Raw genomic sequence first — 18,960 nt, 5'->3', positions numbered from 1 at the left:
ACTGGATACTTTTTTCGAAAAAAAATACAGGTGATCCAAAACCAGGAACTTCGACATAGAAATATGTAATATCTTTTTAAATTTAATATTTTTTGTATATAATTTTTTGTTTTTGTTATTAATAATTTGATTTTAACAAATATATATATATATATGTATTATCAAAGCTTTAAATATAATAATGTTACGCTTGCTTCATGTGCATATTTTTTTGACTCTGTGGAACATAACTTTGTACCGCCCATTAAAATTTTGTTCGGTTTACGCCCGTTTTTACAGGAACAGAAATGAGGTGTAAACTGAGGGCTGCCTGTATTTTTTAAACAGAAGAAACCAAATTTTTGGTTTCTTCTGTTTAAGAAACCAAAAATTTGGTTACTTTACATTGATGTCATTTGGTTGGGAACGATGGATGAGCTGATTGCTTTCAAAGATCTGAACAGTTTGCACCCCAATATAAAATTCACTTTTGAACTAGAACAACACAAAAAATGTCTGTTCCTTGATATCCTTTTCAAAGTAAACGATGAGGAAAGAAGGTAATCCTTTTCCATATACAAAAAACCTACCACAACGCAAAGATTTTTAAATGCTGCTTCACATCATCTATTGCAAAAGTTAGGCCTAATTAAAACTTTGAGACAGGGCATACCATATATCAAACACTTCAATTAAGAGGAATGAAGTTGCACTACCTCAGGCAGAAACTCGTACTTAATGGTTTTGAACCCAAGACAATCAGAAAATTTCTTAATACATCTCCTGCAACTCCCTTACTTAAACAAGATTTCAAGAATGCAGTCATGTTCCCTTACATCAGGAATGTTAAAAAGTGGCTGCGTTGCTCTGTGAGTACAATGTAAAAGTGGCTTTTTTTACCTTTACAAAAAATATCAAGATTCCTACATCTACCAAAACCTCCACATCACTCCCATGAAAAGGCCACGGACCTTGTATGTAAGACGTGTGATGCCACAGAACATAACTAGGAATGTTCCAACATGCATACAGTAACAAATTTGCCATTTGTATTCTAATTTATCAATTATATGTTACACTTTTGAAATTATCAAAAGCATCTAGTATGTGCAATTAATTAATAGGCTTTTGTCGTGTAAAACACTTTTAGGTACCAGTACCCCTGATGATGTAAGTCGTACAACTTATGAAACTTGTTGGGTTTTAATCACTTATTTTTATTAAACTATTTAATTACATAATAATATAGTCTCAGTACTGAAAACTTCCCACAGAATTAATTATATTCGTGATATTCATGATATTGATTTGTTGAGCATAGCATGTTTTTTAAAGGGTGGGGACCTGTTACGACAAATGTTATCTTTTTTTTTTTTTTTGAAGTCTTGAGATGGAGGGTTTTTTTTTTGAAGTGTTGAGATTCATTTGGATTTTAGAAAAGCCTTTGTTCAATATAGTAATATGCAAATTAGGTATTGATGATTACCTATTGAGTTGGGCAAGAAATTAGTTGATAGATACAAGATGGGCGGTAGTGCTTAGAGGGGTGTCTTCAAAGAACTAGGTTGTTAGCAGGGTAATACAGAGTAGGATCCTCATTATTTAATATATTCATATTTGATTCATATATTAAGGCTAAATCTATTCGTTGATGTAAATTTTGCTGCTATATAGCCAACTTGTGGGGCATATACACATAAGACGACCAGTTGCTCTTCTCCAAGACCCCAGTTTCATTCGCATGATCCTGTCGTTCCTCATACCCACTTCAGTACTTTGCCCTTCATTCTGCCACACACCACAGTTCTGACACCATTTCTTCCCTCTTTATTCGCTCCAGAGTAAAACAATTTATACCCATCTCCTAGTTCCTTTGCCTTTTTCCCCCCTTCCAACTCCCTCTTCCTCATCATGTCTGCCACCTCTCTTCCCTTTCCAGTCATGCTTCCAACATTCTCTCCACTTGCTGGGCTTGCTTCTTTAACCGCACCCGCCCTTGTTGTGGTATCCCTCATCCACTTCTAGTAGCTGTAGGACGATGTGGCTGCACGTTGCTTAAGGGGGTATGCCCTAGCCCTTGTGTCACTTTCTTTTCGACTCATTTGATCATAGCTACAGCTAGCAGTGAAGTTTTACAACCGGATGCCCTTCCTGACATCAACCCTCGGCATTTATCTGGACTTGGGACTGGCACCTATTGGGGGATAGCTTGTCCCCTTTGGTGGCTGCATGAGGCGAAATGACATAGCAAGATAGGCAAGATTCACCCCTAGCCCTCGAATACTCTAATAGCATTGGAGGTAAGAAAGAAGGGGAGGGACCAGTCTACAGATAATATAACAGATGTATATTACATGAAGTATCTGAGAGATACCAAAAGGAAACCTGGAAGACCAGCCTTAAGGTGGGAAGACCCAATGATTAAGAAAGTTGGAAGAAAATGGAGAAGAAAGGCCCAAGACAGGAATAGCCTGGACTCGTAAAGAGTCCAGCTATTCCTAAGCAAAAAAATTTTCCTGCAGGCATGGAAAAATCCTGACCGAAACCACAGGTCCATCAGGGTAATCAAGGTAATATTACATGAAGTAAGGCATGGTCCAGCATCAGGTACCTCGGGTTTGCCATGTCCATACTCACTAAAGCGAGCCCATGAGGAATATCACTTAATATCAAATATTTAGAAAAAATAACTTGTCTTTATTGATATAGCTACTGTAAGCTGTTAGAGCCAAACCGAGGATAAATTGCAATATGTCTCATTGTCAGGAAGGTGTAGAGAATAATTGGAACACTTCTTACAGCAGTTATTTTGAAACCACTAACAAATTACATATTAGTAATGCATGTCACTTTATATATCAAGTGTGAAACATTGTTGTACAAGTTCTTTAGGTGGTTATTAGCCTAATGGAGGGTTAGCAGGTTACATTAACTGTTAATGAAGGGAGGGCACCGTTGAATGTGAAAGGAAAGACATGTTTCCTTACTGCATGCATTTTCTCAGAACATCACGAAATGAACTCGTCCTCTGTATTTGTTAATGATTAACAAATAAGAGATCTTCAAATGTCATCAAGCATGAAGCCTTGGTACGTGTTTAAGGTGCCATTGTGATCATATCACTTCAGAAGATTCTTAAGTTCTTAAAATGAATGTTTTTCTCAAAGCATGAGGCAGAGGACCAGTTCATTTCATGATGTACTGAGAAAATGCGTGCAGTAAGGAAACATTTGTCTTTCCTTTAACATTCTCTGATATGCTTGCAGGTATGTGGAATCTTGTATCCTCCAGGATTTTCAATACTGGATTTTCAAACCTTCAATACGAAGATGCCACCTAAGATGATGGGATGGTTTCACAGAGAAAAATAACTTCTTTAGCAACTTCTGTCTAAAGATTTATACAGACTTCTCAAGAACTGTGTTGATCTCTCAAACTCCTTCATTTTATTTTTCCCCAATAATATAGCTCAGTTTTTGAATTGCTAAATGATTTCAAACCATAAAATTATTGGTTACAGAAAACTGCCAGCAAAAACTTCTATATTATAGGATGCAAACATTTATGCCCTCTGTAGTGTGATCACCAGAATAAGCTGAAGATGATAATTAAAGAAGGCTGATTCTTGAAAATTTAAAATTTGCAGGTTGTTGCAGAAAAGATAATCTCATCAAATAATTTATAGGTTGTTTGATATTTTGTTCTTTTACTCTTCTGAATTTCTTATTATAAGGAACATTATAAAATATATATATACATGGTATGTAGACTACATTTTTTTTTGTCATTTTAGTGATAGGGAAAATGAAACTGAACCAGATAATAATTCTCACTCTGATGGCGAAGGGCAAGATCCCAAATTGGTTAATGGATTGTATAATTCTCGTCAAGGTAAGATAGAACAGAAAAAATGTATGATACTAACATTTCAAAAATCTTTCTATTAATTTAAAAAAAAAAATATGTATTATGTCTGAGAAAATGATAATTTGCATTGTAAAACCTACATCAAATTCCTTATATAAACCATCAAGGGGATGTAGAGAATATTGTGATAGTATGACATGAAAAAATCTATAGGCAGTTCCCGCTTTTACAAGTTGTTTACAACTATCAACAAAATCAAAAATATGAATATTAAGTGGTATAAATGTTAAACATTCCTGTATGTTTAACTACTATGCATTCATTTGTTATCTCAGGCAAACTTCATCTCACTGACTCACATAACATAAAGCACTTACCATGCTGGCATTACATAATGGTGGTGTTGTTCCTTGTGTTTGTTGTCCTGTCATATTTCAGATTTATCCTCCTTATTAATACAGTACAGTATGCCAAAATAAAGCAGTGCTATGGAGTTTTATATTTTATATATATAATCTGACCTGTATTGGTGAGGCTGAGAAGGAAGTGGGATGGAGGAACTGGAGAGAGATGGCTGGAGTGCCCTGACAGGATCCCAGTGGAGACATGGAAGGCACTGGGGGAAGAGGGAATTGACCTGTTGTGGAACCTGTTAAAAGTTTGTCAACAGGAAAATATACCCGAGGAATGGAGGGAAAGTACCCTTGTCCCCATCTACAAGAGTAAGGGGATGCACAAGACATAGGAATAAAGTTGATATACAAGATTGGTGGAGACATAATTCAAAAGCAGTTCTAAGCTGTGCAATTGAGGTGCTTGGTGAAACATTTGGAAAGATTAGAGAGCAGAAGGAGGGTTGGTGGTGGAATAATAATTTACAAGAAGCAGGGATGGCTAAGAGGAAGGCAAAGCAGAAATGGGACGAGTCAAGAGTGGAAGAGGACAGAGAGAAAAAGCAAGACGCCAATAGAGTTGTTGCACAGGCAAAGGCCATGGCATATCAAGACCTTTATGATCAGTTAGAAATAAAGGACAGAGAAAGATTTATCGATTGGCAAAATGTAGAAATAAGGCATCAAAGGACATCATGCATGTGAGGCAGATCAAAGACTGGAGGAAGGGTATTAAGGAGGGATGGGGATATAAGAAACAGATTTAAGAAAGAGAATATACTTTGAAGGGCTTTTGAATGAAGAAAATGCAAGTACTCACAGAGAAGATGGGGAGCCTTATGAGATGATGGTGCAGAAGATGGTGTAGAGTGGAAGCGAAGGAGGTTATAAAGAGAATGTAGAATGGAAAATCGGTGGAGGCATGAAAGGCACTGGGGGAAGATAGAATTGACCTGCTATGGGACCTGTTAATAAAAGTTTGTCAACAGGAAAATATACCCTAGGAATGGAGGGAAAGTACTCTTGTCCCCACCTACAAGAGTAAAGAGGATGCACAAGACTGTAAGAATTACAAAGGAATAAAGTTGATATCCCACATAATGAAAATCCTAAAGAGCATTCTTGATGGAAGACTGAGGAAGGAGGTGGAGATTGCAAAGAAGCAATTTGTCTTCATGCCTGGTCAATCGACGACAGATGCTATCTTTGGGTTACGGCAGATGATGGAAAAGTTTAGAGAGAAGCAATGGGAGCTATATCTGGTATTTATTGATCTGGAGAAAGCGAATGATAGAGTGCCAAGACAAGAAGTCTGGAGGTGTCTGAGGGAGAAGAAGGTACCAGAGAAATATGTCAGGCTGGTGTAGGAGATGTAGAAATGTGAAGACAAGAGTTTGGACCTGCCTGGGAGAGAGAGTCAGAAAGTTTTCCAGTGACAGTTAGCTGAAGAATGCCAAAATAAAGCAGTGCTATGAAGTTTTATGTATATAATCTGACCTATACATGAAAGGTTGTAAGACCTATATCAGATTAAAGCCCTGTGTGGACAAGAAGGTAAGAAGAAAAGGAGAAAGATTTTTTTGACAACCGAAGTTATATTCTGTGGGGAAAACAGCAAGAAAGGCTGTTCCAAAGAGCAGAAATAGATGGAATGAAAGAGAATGCAGTGAAGTTGGTAGGGCGAGTTTCAAGATGGACTGTAAAAGGTATTGGTTAGCAGTGACTCTTGTTCTAATGAATTTGGAGGAATAATAATGACCAATTTCGTAGACTACTGTCTATGAAATCATCTGTTGAAGAGGCACAAGGCAGAAACTAAACATCTCTGAGAGGGATTGAAGTGGATATATGAGAGAAAGATCATTAATTAACTACATTGTCTTTTTTCTGGATAGAATGCCATCCATTTACGCCTCTAATCTTTCTCAGGACTCATGGCTATGGTCTCTAGTCTTTGGTGAAGTGTTTTATTTTTCAGATCCATAAGTTAAAATTGGTTTGAACACTGTTTTTTATACAGCTAATTTAGCGTTTTGACTAATTTCTCTCTTATTCCATATAAATTTATTCATTTGACTTCGTATCAGGGGTGCTTAAGGGTCAAAGCTGTATAACTGAGAGGAGACTCCACATAGCCTTTAAAGAAATGCGGAGAACCGACCATGGCTTCTGACCTAATGTCCAATCCTCACTACCTCGTGGTGCACCCTGTTGGGTATCTACTTGGATACTGAACTAACGAGGATGGGCTGGCAATTTGGGATTTAGCCAATCAAATTATGTTCTTATTGGCTTAAACCAAAATACAAAATGATGGTACATGACAAATTTTCATGCTGGCTGGGGTGTCGCTCGGTTAAACAAGGCCCGTGTTGTTTTCGCCAGGGAAGCAGGGCGAACAGTGAAAAGTAAGCCTGGAACAAATCCTGAATGGCAAAGAAATGGAGCTAGTTGAGGAATTAGATAAGTCCCAGATCAACATAATAGGGGTGACTGAAAATGGTGAGCATTTTCTGAGCAATAAATACAAAATGTTATATTCAGGCAATGACAATCAAGGAAAAGGAGTAGCCATAGCATTCGACATTAAATACAAGGCTAATCTTGAATGGCAGGCAGTCTCAAGTAGAGTGATATGGGCAAATATCAGAATGGGGGAATTGAACAATGAGACTTATTTGTGCCTATGGTCCCACAGAAGGTTCTCCTAAGGTAGAAGTGGAGGAATTTTTTGAGGCTTTAGAGAAGCAACTGACACAATGAAAAAGGAAAGTTGGTCCTTGTTGGGGATCTAAATAGCAGGGTAGGAAACGATTGTCAGACATACAAAAATATTTTTGGAAAATTTGGAGAAAAGAGCGAAGCTAATAATAATGGCAAATACCTGTTAGATTTCTGCTCAGGACATGGACTGGTTATTACTAACACAATGTTTCAACATAAAAATGTGTACAAATTCACATGGAGAGAAGAGGCAAGGAATAAGAAAAGTCTCATTGACTATGTTATTGTTAATAGTGATGTTTTTTCACTGGTGCAGGACACTAAAGTGTAGAGAATTTGAAATTGGAAGTGATCACCATTTATTTTTGAGCAGGATAAAATCTTAAATGTTTTTCTTTTTATATTGAAAAGAACAACGTGTAAGAAAATTTTATCATATTAATAAATGTGGATATTAGGAAGGAACTTGATGTAGTTGGCATTCAAGGATGTATTAGCAGAGCTAATCTCAGGTGGTAAAGTTACTTAAACAGAATGGGAAAGGTTAGCAAAAGACGTGTCCTTTGCTAGTATTGCCACAGCACAAGACCAAGATCTAGGTGGATTGATTCAATAAAAAGTGCTTTAGAAGGCAGAAATATAAAATTAATAACATTGGGATAATGACAGATAACAGATTAATTTCGAGGAAAATTGTCAGTAGGAAGTTTGAAATGGGAAATGATGTAACTTTTTCATCTAGTACTAGCATAATATCCTGTACACCTTCTGAGAATATTTGCCAGGAATCTATGATGATGTTTGCAGTAGTATTCTTGTCAGTAAACCAAATAATCTTAATTATTATGTTGAACTACATTTTTGATTGAGGTCAAAAACAAAAAGAAGGTCTACACACACGCACAATATACCGTATATTCCGACTTACAAGTCGACCTGGTGTATAAGTCGATATTGGAATTTTTTGAGTTTTTATCATATACTCGTCATATAAATCGACTCAAAAATTTCTTTTAAAAATAAATTATGACAGTTTTTAAGTAAAATTTTTATACAGGCATCAACCACTAGGATCATAACTGCCTTTTTAGTCCTTCCATTCTTTGTTTTAGCAAAAGATATAAAATACCTAGTTGACAAAAGAAATTTTATTTCCTGTTGACCAATAGTGAACTGAAGTGCAATGGCTCCTTTTAAAAGAATAAAATATGAAATGAGTTTTAAGTGCAAAGTGATTAAATTTGCAAAAGAAAATACTGTGTTGCTGCATGTCAGTTCGGAGTAAACGAAAACTAGTTCCCGATTGGAGAAAAAATGAAACTTTAATAATGAAAATGCCAAAAAATAAGTGCGCATTAAGGAAAGGAATTTGTAAGTGGCCTATTCTGGAAAATAATGTTGCAGATTGTGTTTGAGAAAATCGCCAAAATGGACTCATTATAACGAGAAATAATATTTGTTTATTTGCTTTGAAGTGGGGCAAAGCAAATAAAAAGGACAACGAAAACTTCAAAGCTACAGTGAGTTAGTGTAGCCGGTTTAAGGAAAGGAAAAATTTAGTGCTTCGACTAAAAACGAAAATCGCACAGAAGCTGCCAAAGGATTTGGATGATAAGTTATTAAGTTTTCAAAGATTTATAATTGCTAAAAGAAAGCAAAAAAATATTTATTGTCCAAATCGGAAATATGGATGAAACTCCAGTTATGTTGGACATGATCAGGAATAGAACAGTATAATTGAAAGGAAGTAAAACTATTTCTTTAAAAACAACTGGACATGAAAAAAGCCTTTTCACAGTTGTACTTGCTTGTATGGCTGATGGTACTAAATTAAAACCTATGATAATTTTTAAAAGAAAAACAATGCCAAAGATCAAAATTCCAAGAAAAGTTTTTGTCCATGTTCATGAGAATGGTTGGATGGACGAAGCAGGAGTTAAGCTGTGGATAAAAAATATTTGGAATATACGACAAGGTGCATTAAAAAATTCAAACAGTCTTTTAGTGTGGGACATGTTCAAATCCCGTCTAACGGAGAGCACAAAATCTTTATTAAGAGAGAATAATACCAATATGGCAGTGATTCCAAGTGGGTTAACTTCACTAGTGCAACCGTTGGATGTTTGTATAAACAAGCCATTTAAAGATAGTTTACAAAAACAGTGGAATGCGTGGATACAAGGAGGAGAGAAAAGTTGCACAAAAGGACAAATGCGACATGCATTTTTGGTAACTATGTGTGAATGGGTAGCGAAAGCATGGGATGAAATAAAACCAGATACAGTAAAAAATCTTTTAAAAAATGTGCTATATCTAACAAATTAGATGGCTCGGAAGATGATTTTGTTTATAACGATGATGAAATTGATGCTAAATCTGATGGAGAAAACGAATACAATTTATATGACGATATACCGGAAGAAATTTCAGAACCAGAGTACAATGAACTTTTCATACATTCAGACAGTGAAAATTAAATTTTAATTATGTAGTTACCTATTTTCTTTTGTAAATAAATAATTATATAACATCTAAATAATTTTTTCTGTAAATAAATTTGATATAAGTTTAAATATTTTTACTTATTTACCCTTTTTGTATATTGCTAATAAATTTAACAGAGTATGATACATACTAGTTCTTGGAAAGCAATCAATTTTTGACCTGGCGTATAAGTCGACTTAAAAAAATTTAGTACTTTTTTTCAATGCTGAAAAGTAGACTTATACGTCAGAATATACAGTATGTATGTATCAATCTCGTGCATGAAATGTCTGAATACCAATAAAACAACTGCACCATGTATTGGTTAGTGGTATAAAGCAGTCTGTTTACATGTTTCTTTGAGCTGGGACTTTTTATTAGAATCGCAGGGTGAGGGGAGGATAGTATGGAGAGAAAACTTCATAGAACATAGGAAGAGGAATGAGAGATTTCATGTTCGCACGTGATTTGAGGAAAGCAGAGGAATGGTAATAGCTAGTTCATTGGATGCACCCATAAAATGACATATAGAAAAGTTTCAATACAGTAACTGTGTGGGAAAGCAGTTGAAAGTTTATTTGTGAAAAATGAAGTGAAGCAAGTGAAAAATAAACTTTCAACATCTTTCTCTAAATCCAGAGTAATTTAATAAAAAGGTGGCACACCGTTTGGCAACTCCTATAGGTAAAGATGACCTGCCATTGCTTCTGCCTTGTATCTCCACCACTGAGTCTGGCTCCCATTGAAGAGACCTCAATAAAGGTCGAAACTAGTCTGGGTAGTGGCCCTTCCCTTAATGCATAACATTATAATCTGCAAGGAGATGTGTTTTGCATTATGGTAGATACTGAGATAGGGGAGTTGGTAGCTTGCTCCACCTTTGCAGTGAGTTGCCTGGTGTTGTATCACTTTACCCCCAGTCCTGAAGATCTTTAAAGTGCAAACATTGTTTGCACACACTTGGATAAAGGATTAAACTAAATTTATTATTGTGTGGGAAAGCAGTTGGAGAGAATCAGTGAGTGAGGAGTCAGTCATCTATTAAGAGGGCATCCATTAGCTCTCCTCTTTGGAAAATTAAGCATTCTGAGAGCATGTGTGTACTACCCTCCCCCAAAATTGAGAATAAAGTTAAATAGAATTGGGATTTATAAATCATCATCATCTAATTCCTGCCATGTACCCTCAAGGGGGGTGTACAGGATATGATAGTACTACATGAAAAAAATTACATCATTACTAACTTCCTATCTACAATTTTCCTCCAAATCAGTCTGTTACTTGTCAAGACTCCAACATTATCAGATCTTATATTTCTATCGTCTAAGGCACTTTGTACTGCATCAATCCACCTATATCTTGGTCTTCCTCTGGGTCGTTTTGCTGCCAACCTGGCAGAGAACACTTGTTTTGCTAATCTTTCCTCGCCCATTCTATTTAAGTGATTAGCTCTGCTAACACATTCCTGGATGTTGACAATGTCAAGTTCTTTCCTAATATCCTCGTTTTTAATATGATATTGCAATTGATGCCATCTGTTCACGCCTATAATCTTTCTCAGAACTCTCATATCTGCAGTCTTTAGTCTTCGGTCAAGTGTTTTACTTCTGACCCAGCTCTCAGATCCATCAGTTAAAACTGGTTTGAACACTGTCTTGTATACAGCTAATTTAGTGTTCCGACTAATTTCTCTCTTATTCCATATGAATTTATTCAATTGACTTCCCACCATACCAGCTTTGCTGATTCTGTTGTCTATTTCTATATTTAATTTACCATCTCCAGTAAAAATCATGCCTAAGTAGCTGAAATGTTTTACTTGTTCCACAGGTTCTCCATTCACAACACAGTTGACATTTTCAGTGATTCTGCCTATTTTCATTGTCTTTGTCCTTTTATTGCTGACCTTCATACCATATCTACTACAACAGCTATTTAATTTAATCAGAGAATCTTGCAGACTTGTAGCAGATTTATTTAGAATTATAACATCAACTGCATAAAGCAAAGAGCTGACATTAACATCTCCAATTTTGATATCATGTTTAATACCACTTTCCTTCATAATGTGATCCATATAGATAATGAATAACAAAGGGGATAATGTACATCCTTGTCTCACACCAGATTTAACATTAAACCATCTTCCTGTGCTTCCTTCAATTCTAACTGCTGATTTACAACTCAAATAAAGACTAAGTATTGCTTGATATAATGCCCATTGACACTATATAACTGCAGCGTATTGAATAGCTTCTCTCTTGGCACCTTGTCATATGCCTTTTCCAAATTGACAAAACTTAAATACAGATTAGAAGAAAAAACACACGTATAAACCACAGTGAAAATGATTTAATTGTGAATATTTCATCCTAAGTATCTTAGGACATCATCAGTACAGTATTTAAACATAAATTAGGAATAACATACAGTTAGGGCGCATGATTACAATAGAATCTCATGAAAACGTGCATAACGTGCTAAAGTAGTAAAAAAAAAACGTTAATTATTTAACACAGTTTTGTATGATAATTTCCCATACTTTAGGAATAGTGAGAAAGTCGTTGCGGTTTAGGTTTGGTCTGTGTGGTAGGGCTTCAGAACTTTCTTTGTATAAACGTTCATGTTTAAATAAAGATCTATGTAAAAGTTTAGCCTTTTCCCAATTGATCCTATGGTTTGGATTTTCAATTCCGTGTTGAGAGAGGCTAGATTTCTGTGGTTTAAGAAGAGGTCTTGATGTTCCGAGATGCGTTTCTGAACAGACCTACCTGTATGTCCAAAGTAAGATAATTTGCATGAGCATGGAATCTCATAAACACCAGGTAACATCAAGGGTGAGAATTTATCCTTAGGAGAAGGTAATAAGTTGTAAATTTGGTTGATAGGTTTGTAAGTAGTGGCAAAATTGTATTCCTTCATAATTTTAGAAAGACGTTCTGAGATGCCTTTAACGTAAGGTATGGGAATCCTATGCACTTCTTCCTGTCTGGTTTGATGTATGCAGAAGTGACTGATGATTTTTTGAGTTGTTTTGGGATTATATCCATTTAGGATAGCTGTATTTTTGATAACTTCTAATTCCTGGTTTAAAGATTCTTCAGAGGAGCAGAATTTGTGTGCTCTGGAAACTAGTGATTTAATAATGCCAGATTTCTGAGGTGGATGATGAGATGAGCAGAAGAATTGTGAATGTAGCGACCTGAAAATGTAGGCTTGCGAAAGACGGAAGTGGCGATGGAACCGTCTGCTTTTCTTTTGATGTGTAAATCCAAAAAAGAGATACCCTGTGGAGATTCTTTTTCTAATGTAAAGTTGATGCGATGATGAAGAAGGTTAATTTTATCTAGAAACAGTTGTAATTCAGGTTCGGGATGATTCCATACTGCAAATACGTCATCGACATATCTTAGCCAAATTTTGGTTTGGGTTCAAAAGTGAAAATTTTTTCCTCAAGGTGTTCTAGAAACAAATTTGCTAGGTTTGGTGATAAAGGAGATCCCATTGCTGTTCCTTCCTCTTGCTTGTAAATTTTACCTTTCCAGGTGAAGTAACCTGATGCAATAACAAACTTGAACAATTCAACTATATCAGACGGAAATTTTTGAGTTAGTAATTCTATTGTTTCTTTATGGGGAATGTTAGTGAAGAGGGAGACAATGTCGAAGCTGATTAACAAGTCAGTTTTTGATAGTTGAATGTCTTTAATTTTTGTGTGAAACTCATTAGAATTTTTGATTGAAGAGACTGAGTGGCCTATGTGAGGGCGGAGAAGGTTAGATAAGAATCTTGATAACTTGTACGTTGGACAGCCGATACAGTCTACAACAGGTCTAAGTGGAACTAATGACTTAGGACATTAGTTCCTAATGAGAATTTGTCCTTCTCCTAAGGACAAATTCTCACCCTTGATGTTACCTGGTGTTTATGAGATTCCATGCTCATGCAAATTATCTTACTTTGGACGGACAGGTAGGGCTGTTCAGAAACGCATCTCGGAACATCAAGACCACATTCGTCTTCTTAAACCTCAGAAATCTGGCCCCTCTCAACACGGAATTGAAAATCCAAACCATAGGATCCATTGGGAAAAGGCTAAACTTTTGCATAGATCTTTATTTAAACATGAACGTTTATACAAAGAATGTTCTGAAGCCCTACCACACAGACCAAACCTAAACCACAACGACTTTCTTACTATTCCTAAAGTATGGGAAATTATCATACAAAACGGTGTTAAATAATTAACGTTTTTTTTTGTACTACTTTAGCACGTTATGCATGTTTTCATGAGATTCTATTGTAATCATGCGCCCTAACTGTATGTTATTCCTAATTTATGTTTAAATACTGTACTGATGATGTCCTAAGATCCTTAGGATGAAATATTTACAATTAAATAATTTTCACTGTAGTTTATACGTGTATTTTTTCTTCTAATTATGAACGCACCACAGGTTTTGTTATTTAAAAAATTAAATACAGATCTTTGTTATATTCCCATGCTTTCTCGACTATTTGTCGTAAAGTGAAGATCTGATCCTGACAGCCTCTATTTGGTCTGAATCCAGCATGTTCTTCACAAAGCTTTTCTTCCACAATTCTTCTCGACCGTTTCTCAACTATACTTGCATAGATCTTGCCAGGAACACTCAGTAGGGAAATACCTCTGTAATTCTCACATTCAGTTTTATTTCCCTTTTTATTTATTGGTACTATGAGAGCTCTACTCCAATCATCAGGAATTCGTCCCTCTGTCCAGCCTTTCTGAACTATGCAGTGCAGCAACTGTAAGACTTATACCACCAACCTTCAGCATTTCTGGTCGAATATCATCTACTCCTGCTGCCTTTCCACATTTCAAGCCTTTGATGGCTTTTTCTACTTCAAGTATGGATAAGTATTCCTGACTGCATGCCTGGTCAGTGTTTTTTTATCACTGTGCTATCACTGCTTGTTTCATTTAGCAATTTCTCGAAGTAATTATTCCATACTTCAAGGATATCTTTTTCTCCAGTTTTCTTGTCACCTTTATCATCTCTAATTCCTTTTACAGCACTCTTTCCTCCATTACTAAGCTTCTTCAACAACCTCCAGAATATTTTGCCACCTTCTTGATATTTATTTTCTATATTCTTGCCAAAGTCCTCCCATGACTTTTGTTTAGCTAGTTTTACACAGTGTTTAGCATTCTTGCATTTGTCTCTATATTCTCTAAGAGCACAAGCTGACTTATTTGACAGAAACGTTTGATATGCTTTCTTCTTTTCCTTCACTGCCTCTTTAACTTCCTGTGTCCACCAGGGTGTTCTGATTTTATTATCCTTGCAGACAACCTCACCACATGCCTCTCTGGCTGAATCAGTCAATGTTTTCTTCAGAGTTTGCCACTGAATCTCCAAGGCTTGATTCCTGTTCTCAAACTCTTTCATTTTTCCTTCAATAAGATTAGTGTATTTTAGTCTACAGTTCACATCTGAGAGCTGCTCAACTTTTATTCGCTTTAAAACTTCCTTACATGTCATTCTTTTCAATATGAAATTCAATTTTGTCCTGCTCAAGACTAAATAGTGATCACTTCCAATTTCAAATCCTCTGTACACTCTGGTGTCCTGCACCAGGGAGAAAACATCACTATCAACAATAACATAGTCAATGAGACTTTTCTTATTCCCAGCCTCTTCTCTCCATGTGAATTTGTGAACATTTTTATGTTGGAACATGGTATTAGTAATAACCAGTCCATGTCCTGAGCAGAAATACAACAGATATTTGCCATTATTATTAGCTTTGCTCTTTTCTCCAAATTTTCCCCAAATATTTTTGTATATCTCGCAATCATTTCCTACTCTGCTATTTAGATCACCAACGAGGACCAACCTTTCCTTTTTCACTGTGTCAGTTGCTTTTTCTAAAGCCTCAATATTTCTCCACTTCTACCTTAGTAGAACCTTCTGTGGGACCATAGGCACAAATAAGTCTCATTGTCCAGTTACCCATTCTCATATTTGCCCACATTACTCTACTTGAGACTGAGTGCCATTCAAGAAGATTAGGCTCGTATTTTATGTTGAATTCTATGGCTACTCCTTCTTTTCCTTGATTGTTATTGCCTGAATATAACATTTTGTATTTATTGCTCAGAAAGATCTCACCAGTTTTGGTCTTTTTTGTTTCAGTCACCCCTATTATGTCGATCTGGTACTTATCTAATTCCTCAGCTAGCTCCATTTCTTTGTCATTCAGGCTTCTTACGTTGATAGTACCGATCTTTAACTCTGGTGATGTTGAGTTGGGGTTTGTTTTCAGATTTGTTGCAGTAGCTGACTTTTCGCTGTTCGCCCTGGTTCCCTGGCGAAAACAACGGGGCCTTGTTTAACCGGGCAACCCAGCCGGCATGAAATTTTGTCATGTTTTACCATCTTTTTTTTTTTTATTTTGGTTTAACCAATAAGAATACAATTTGGTTGCTAAATCCCAAATTGGCAGCGCAACCTCGTTCGTTCAATATCCAAGTAGATACCCAACAGGGTGCACCACTAGAAGGGGAGGATTCGACATTAGGTCAGAAGCCCTGGTGGGTTCTCCGCATTCCTTTAAAGGCTATGTGGAGGTCTCCTCTCAGTTATACAGCTTTGACCCTTAAGCACTCCTATCTGCAATTACTAACTTCCTATCTACTAACTAACAATTACTAATACTACTAAGCTACAATTACTAACTTCCTATCTACAATTTTCTTGCAAATCAGTCTGTTACTTGTCAAGACTCCAACATTATCAAATCTTATATTTCTATCGTCTAAGGCCCTTTTTCTGTATCAATCCAACTATATCTTGGTCTTTCTCTGGGTCGTTTTGCTGGCAACCTGCCGAGAACACTTGTTTTGCTAATCTCATTAGCCCATTCAATCTTTCTTCGCCCATTCTGTTTAAGTGACCACACCACCTGAGATTAGCTCTGCTAATGCAGTCCTATATGCTGACAATGTCAAGTTCTTTCCTAATATCCTCGTTTTTAATATGATATTGCCATTGATGCCATCTGTTCACGCCTCTAATCTTTCTCAGTACTCTCATATCCGCGGTCTCTAGTCTTTGGTCAAGTGTTTTACTTCTGACCCAGCTCTCAGATCCATAAGTTAAAACTGGTTTGAATACTGTCTTGTATACAGCTAATTTAGTGTTCCGAGTAATTTCTCTCTTATTCCATATGAATTTATTCAATTGACTTCCCACCATACCAGCTTTGCTGATTCTGTTGTCTATTTCTATATTTAATTTACCATCTTCAGTAAAAATCATACCTAAGCAACTGAAATGTTTTACTTGTTCCACAGGTTTTCCATATACAACACACTTGACATTTTCAATGATTCTGCCTATTTTCATTGTCTTTGTCTTTTTATTGCTGACCTTCATATCTATTACAACAGTTATTCAATTTAGTCAGAGAATCTTGCAGACTTGTGGTGGATTTATTTAGAAGTATAACATCATCCGCATAAAGCAAAGAGCTGACATCCACATAGCCTTTAAAGAAACCTGGAGAACCGACCCAGTCTTCTGACCTAATGTCCAATCGTCACCTTCTAATGGTGCACCCTGTTAGGTATCTACTTGGATACTGAATGAACGAGGATGGGCAGACAATTTGGGATTTAGCCGACTAAATTGTATTCTTATTGTTTAAATCAAAATAAAACATGATGGTACTACATGACAAAATTTCATGCCGGTTGGGGTGGCGCCTGATTAAACAAGGCCCCTGTTGTTTTCGCCTGGGAACCAGGGTAAACAACGTGACCATGCCACCTGAGATTAGCAGAGCTAATCTCAGGTGGTATGGTCACTTAAACAGAATGGGCGAATGAGATTAGCAAAACAAGTGTTCTCTGCAAGGTTGGCAGCAAAACGACACAGGAAGACCAAGATATAGTTGGATTGATACAGTACAAAGTGCCTTAGACGATAGAAATATAAGATCTGATAATGTTGGAGTCTTGACAAGTAACAGACTGATTTGCAGGAAAATTGTAGATAGGAAGTTAGTAATTGTAGATTAGTAGTATTAGTAATTGTTAGTAGATAGGAGGTTAGTAATTGTAGATAGGGGTGCTTAAGGGTCAAAGCTGTATAACTGAGAGGAGACCTCCACATAGCCTTTAAAGGAATGCGGAGAACCGACCAGGGCTTCTGACCTAATGTCCAATCCTCACCTTCTCGTGGTGCACCTTGTTGGGTATCTACTTGGATACTGATCGAACGAGGATGGGCTGGCAATTTGGGATTTAGCCGACCAAATTGTATTCTTATTGGTTAAACCAAAAAAAAAAAAAAGATGGTAAAACATGACAAAATTTCATGCCGGCTTGGGTGTCGCCTGGTTAAACAAGGCCCCCGTTGTTTTCGCCAGGGAACCAGGGCGAACAGCGAAAAGTCAGCTACTGGAACAAATCTGAAAACAAACCCCAACTCACCATCACCAGAAGTAAACATCGGTACTATCAACGTAAGAAGCCTGAATGGCAAAGAAATGGAGCTAGCTGAGGAATTAGGTAAGTACCAGATCGACATAATAGGGGTGACTGAAACAAAAAAGACAAAAACTGGTGAGAGCTTTCTGAGCAATAAATACAAAATATTATATTCAGGCAATGACAATCAAGGAAAAGGAGTAGCCATAGTAATCAACACAAAATATGAGGCTAATCTTGAATGGCAGTCAGTCTAAACTAGAGTAATGTGGACCAATATGAGAATGGGGAACCGGACAATGAGACTTATTTGTGACTATGGTTCCACTAAGGTAGAAGTGGAGGAATTTTTTGAGGCTTTAGAAAAAGCAACTGACACAACGAAAAAGGAAAAGTTGGTCCTTGTTGGGGATCTAAATGGCAGAGTAGGAACTGATTGTGAGACGTACAAAAATATTTTGGGAAAATTTGGAGAAAAGAGCGAAGCTAATAACAATGGCAAATATCTGTTGTATTTCTGCTCAGGACATGGACTGGTTATTACTAACACCATGTTCCAACATAGAAATGTGCACAAGTTCACATGGACAGAAGAGGCAAGGAATAAGAAAAGTCTCATTGACTATATTATTGTTGGTAGTGATGTTTTCTCCCTGGTGCAGGACACCAGAGTGTACAGAGGATTTGAAATTGGAAGTGATCACTATTTAGTCTTGAGCAGGAAAAAATTGAATTTCATATTGAAAAGAATAACGTGTATGAAAGTTTTAAAGCGAATAAAAGTTGAGCAGCTCTCAGATGTGAACTGTAGACTAAAATACACAAATCTTATTGAAGGAAAAATGAAAGAGTTTGAGAACAGGAATCAAACCTTGGAGATTCACTGGCAAACCTTGAAGAAAACCCTGATTGATTCAGCCAGAGAGGCATGTGGTGAGGTTGTCTGCAAGGATAAAAAAAATCAGAACACCCTGATGGACACAGGAAGTTAAAGGGGTAGTGAAGGAAAAGAAGAAAGCATATCAAACGTTTCTGTCA

At 36.6% G+C, this 18,960-nt stretch overlaps 1 protein-coding gene across 1 annotated transcript in view; it reads left to right on the top strand.

The window, feature by feature from the left end:
* Window positions 1-18,960, top strand: part of LOC150102573 (chromatin-remodeling ATPase INO80-like) — a 215,959-nt gene that overhangs the window by 50,271 nt on the left and 146,728 nt on the right. The window contains exon 3 of the mRNA XM_090398709.1: window positions 3,773-3,870. Within this exon, the coding sequence (XP_090254835.1) occupies window positions 3,773-3,870 (98 nt within the window). The remainder of the gene's footprint in view (window positions 1-3,772; window positions 3,871-18,960) is intronic.

Source organism: Typopeltis vanoorti, chromosome 10 (assembly GCF_054136105.1).
Source record: "Typopeltis vanoorti isolate ZY-2024b chromosome 10, IOZ_Tvanoo_1.0, whole genome shotgun sequence".
In the NCBI taxonomy this organism is placed as follows: domain Eukaryota; kingdom Metazoa; phylum Arthropoda; class Arachnida; order Uropygi; family Thelyphonidae; genus Typopeltis; species Typopeltis vanoorti.
This window is presented reverse-complemented; position numbering and strand designations above follow the sequence as displayed.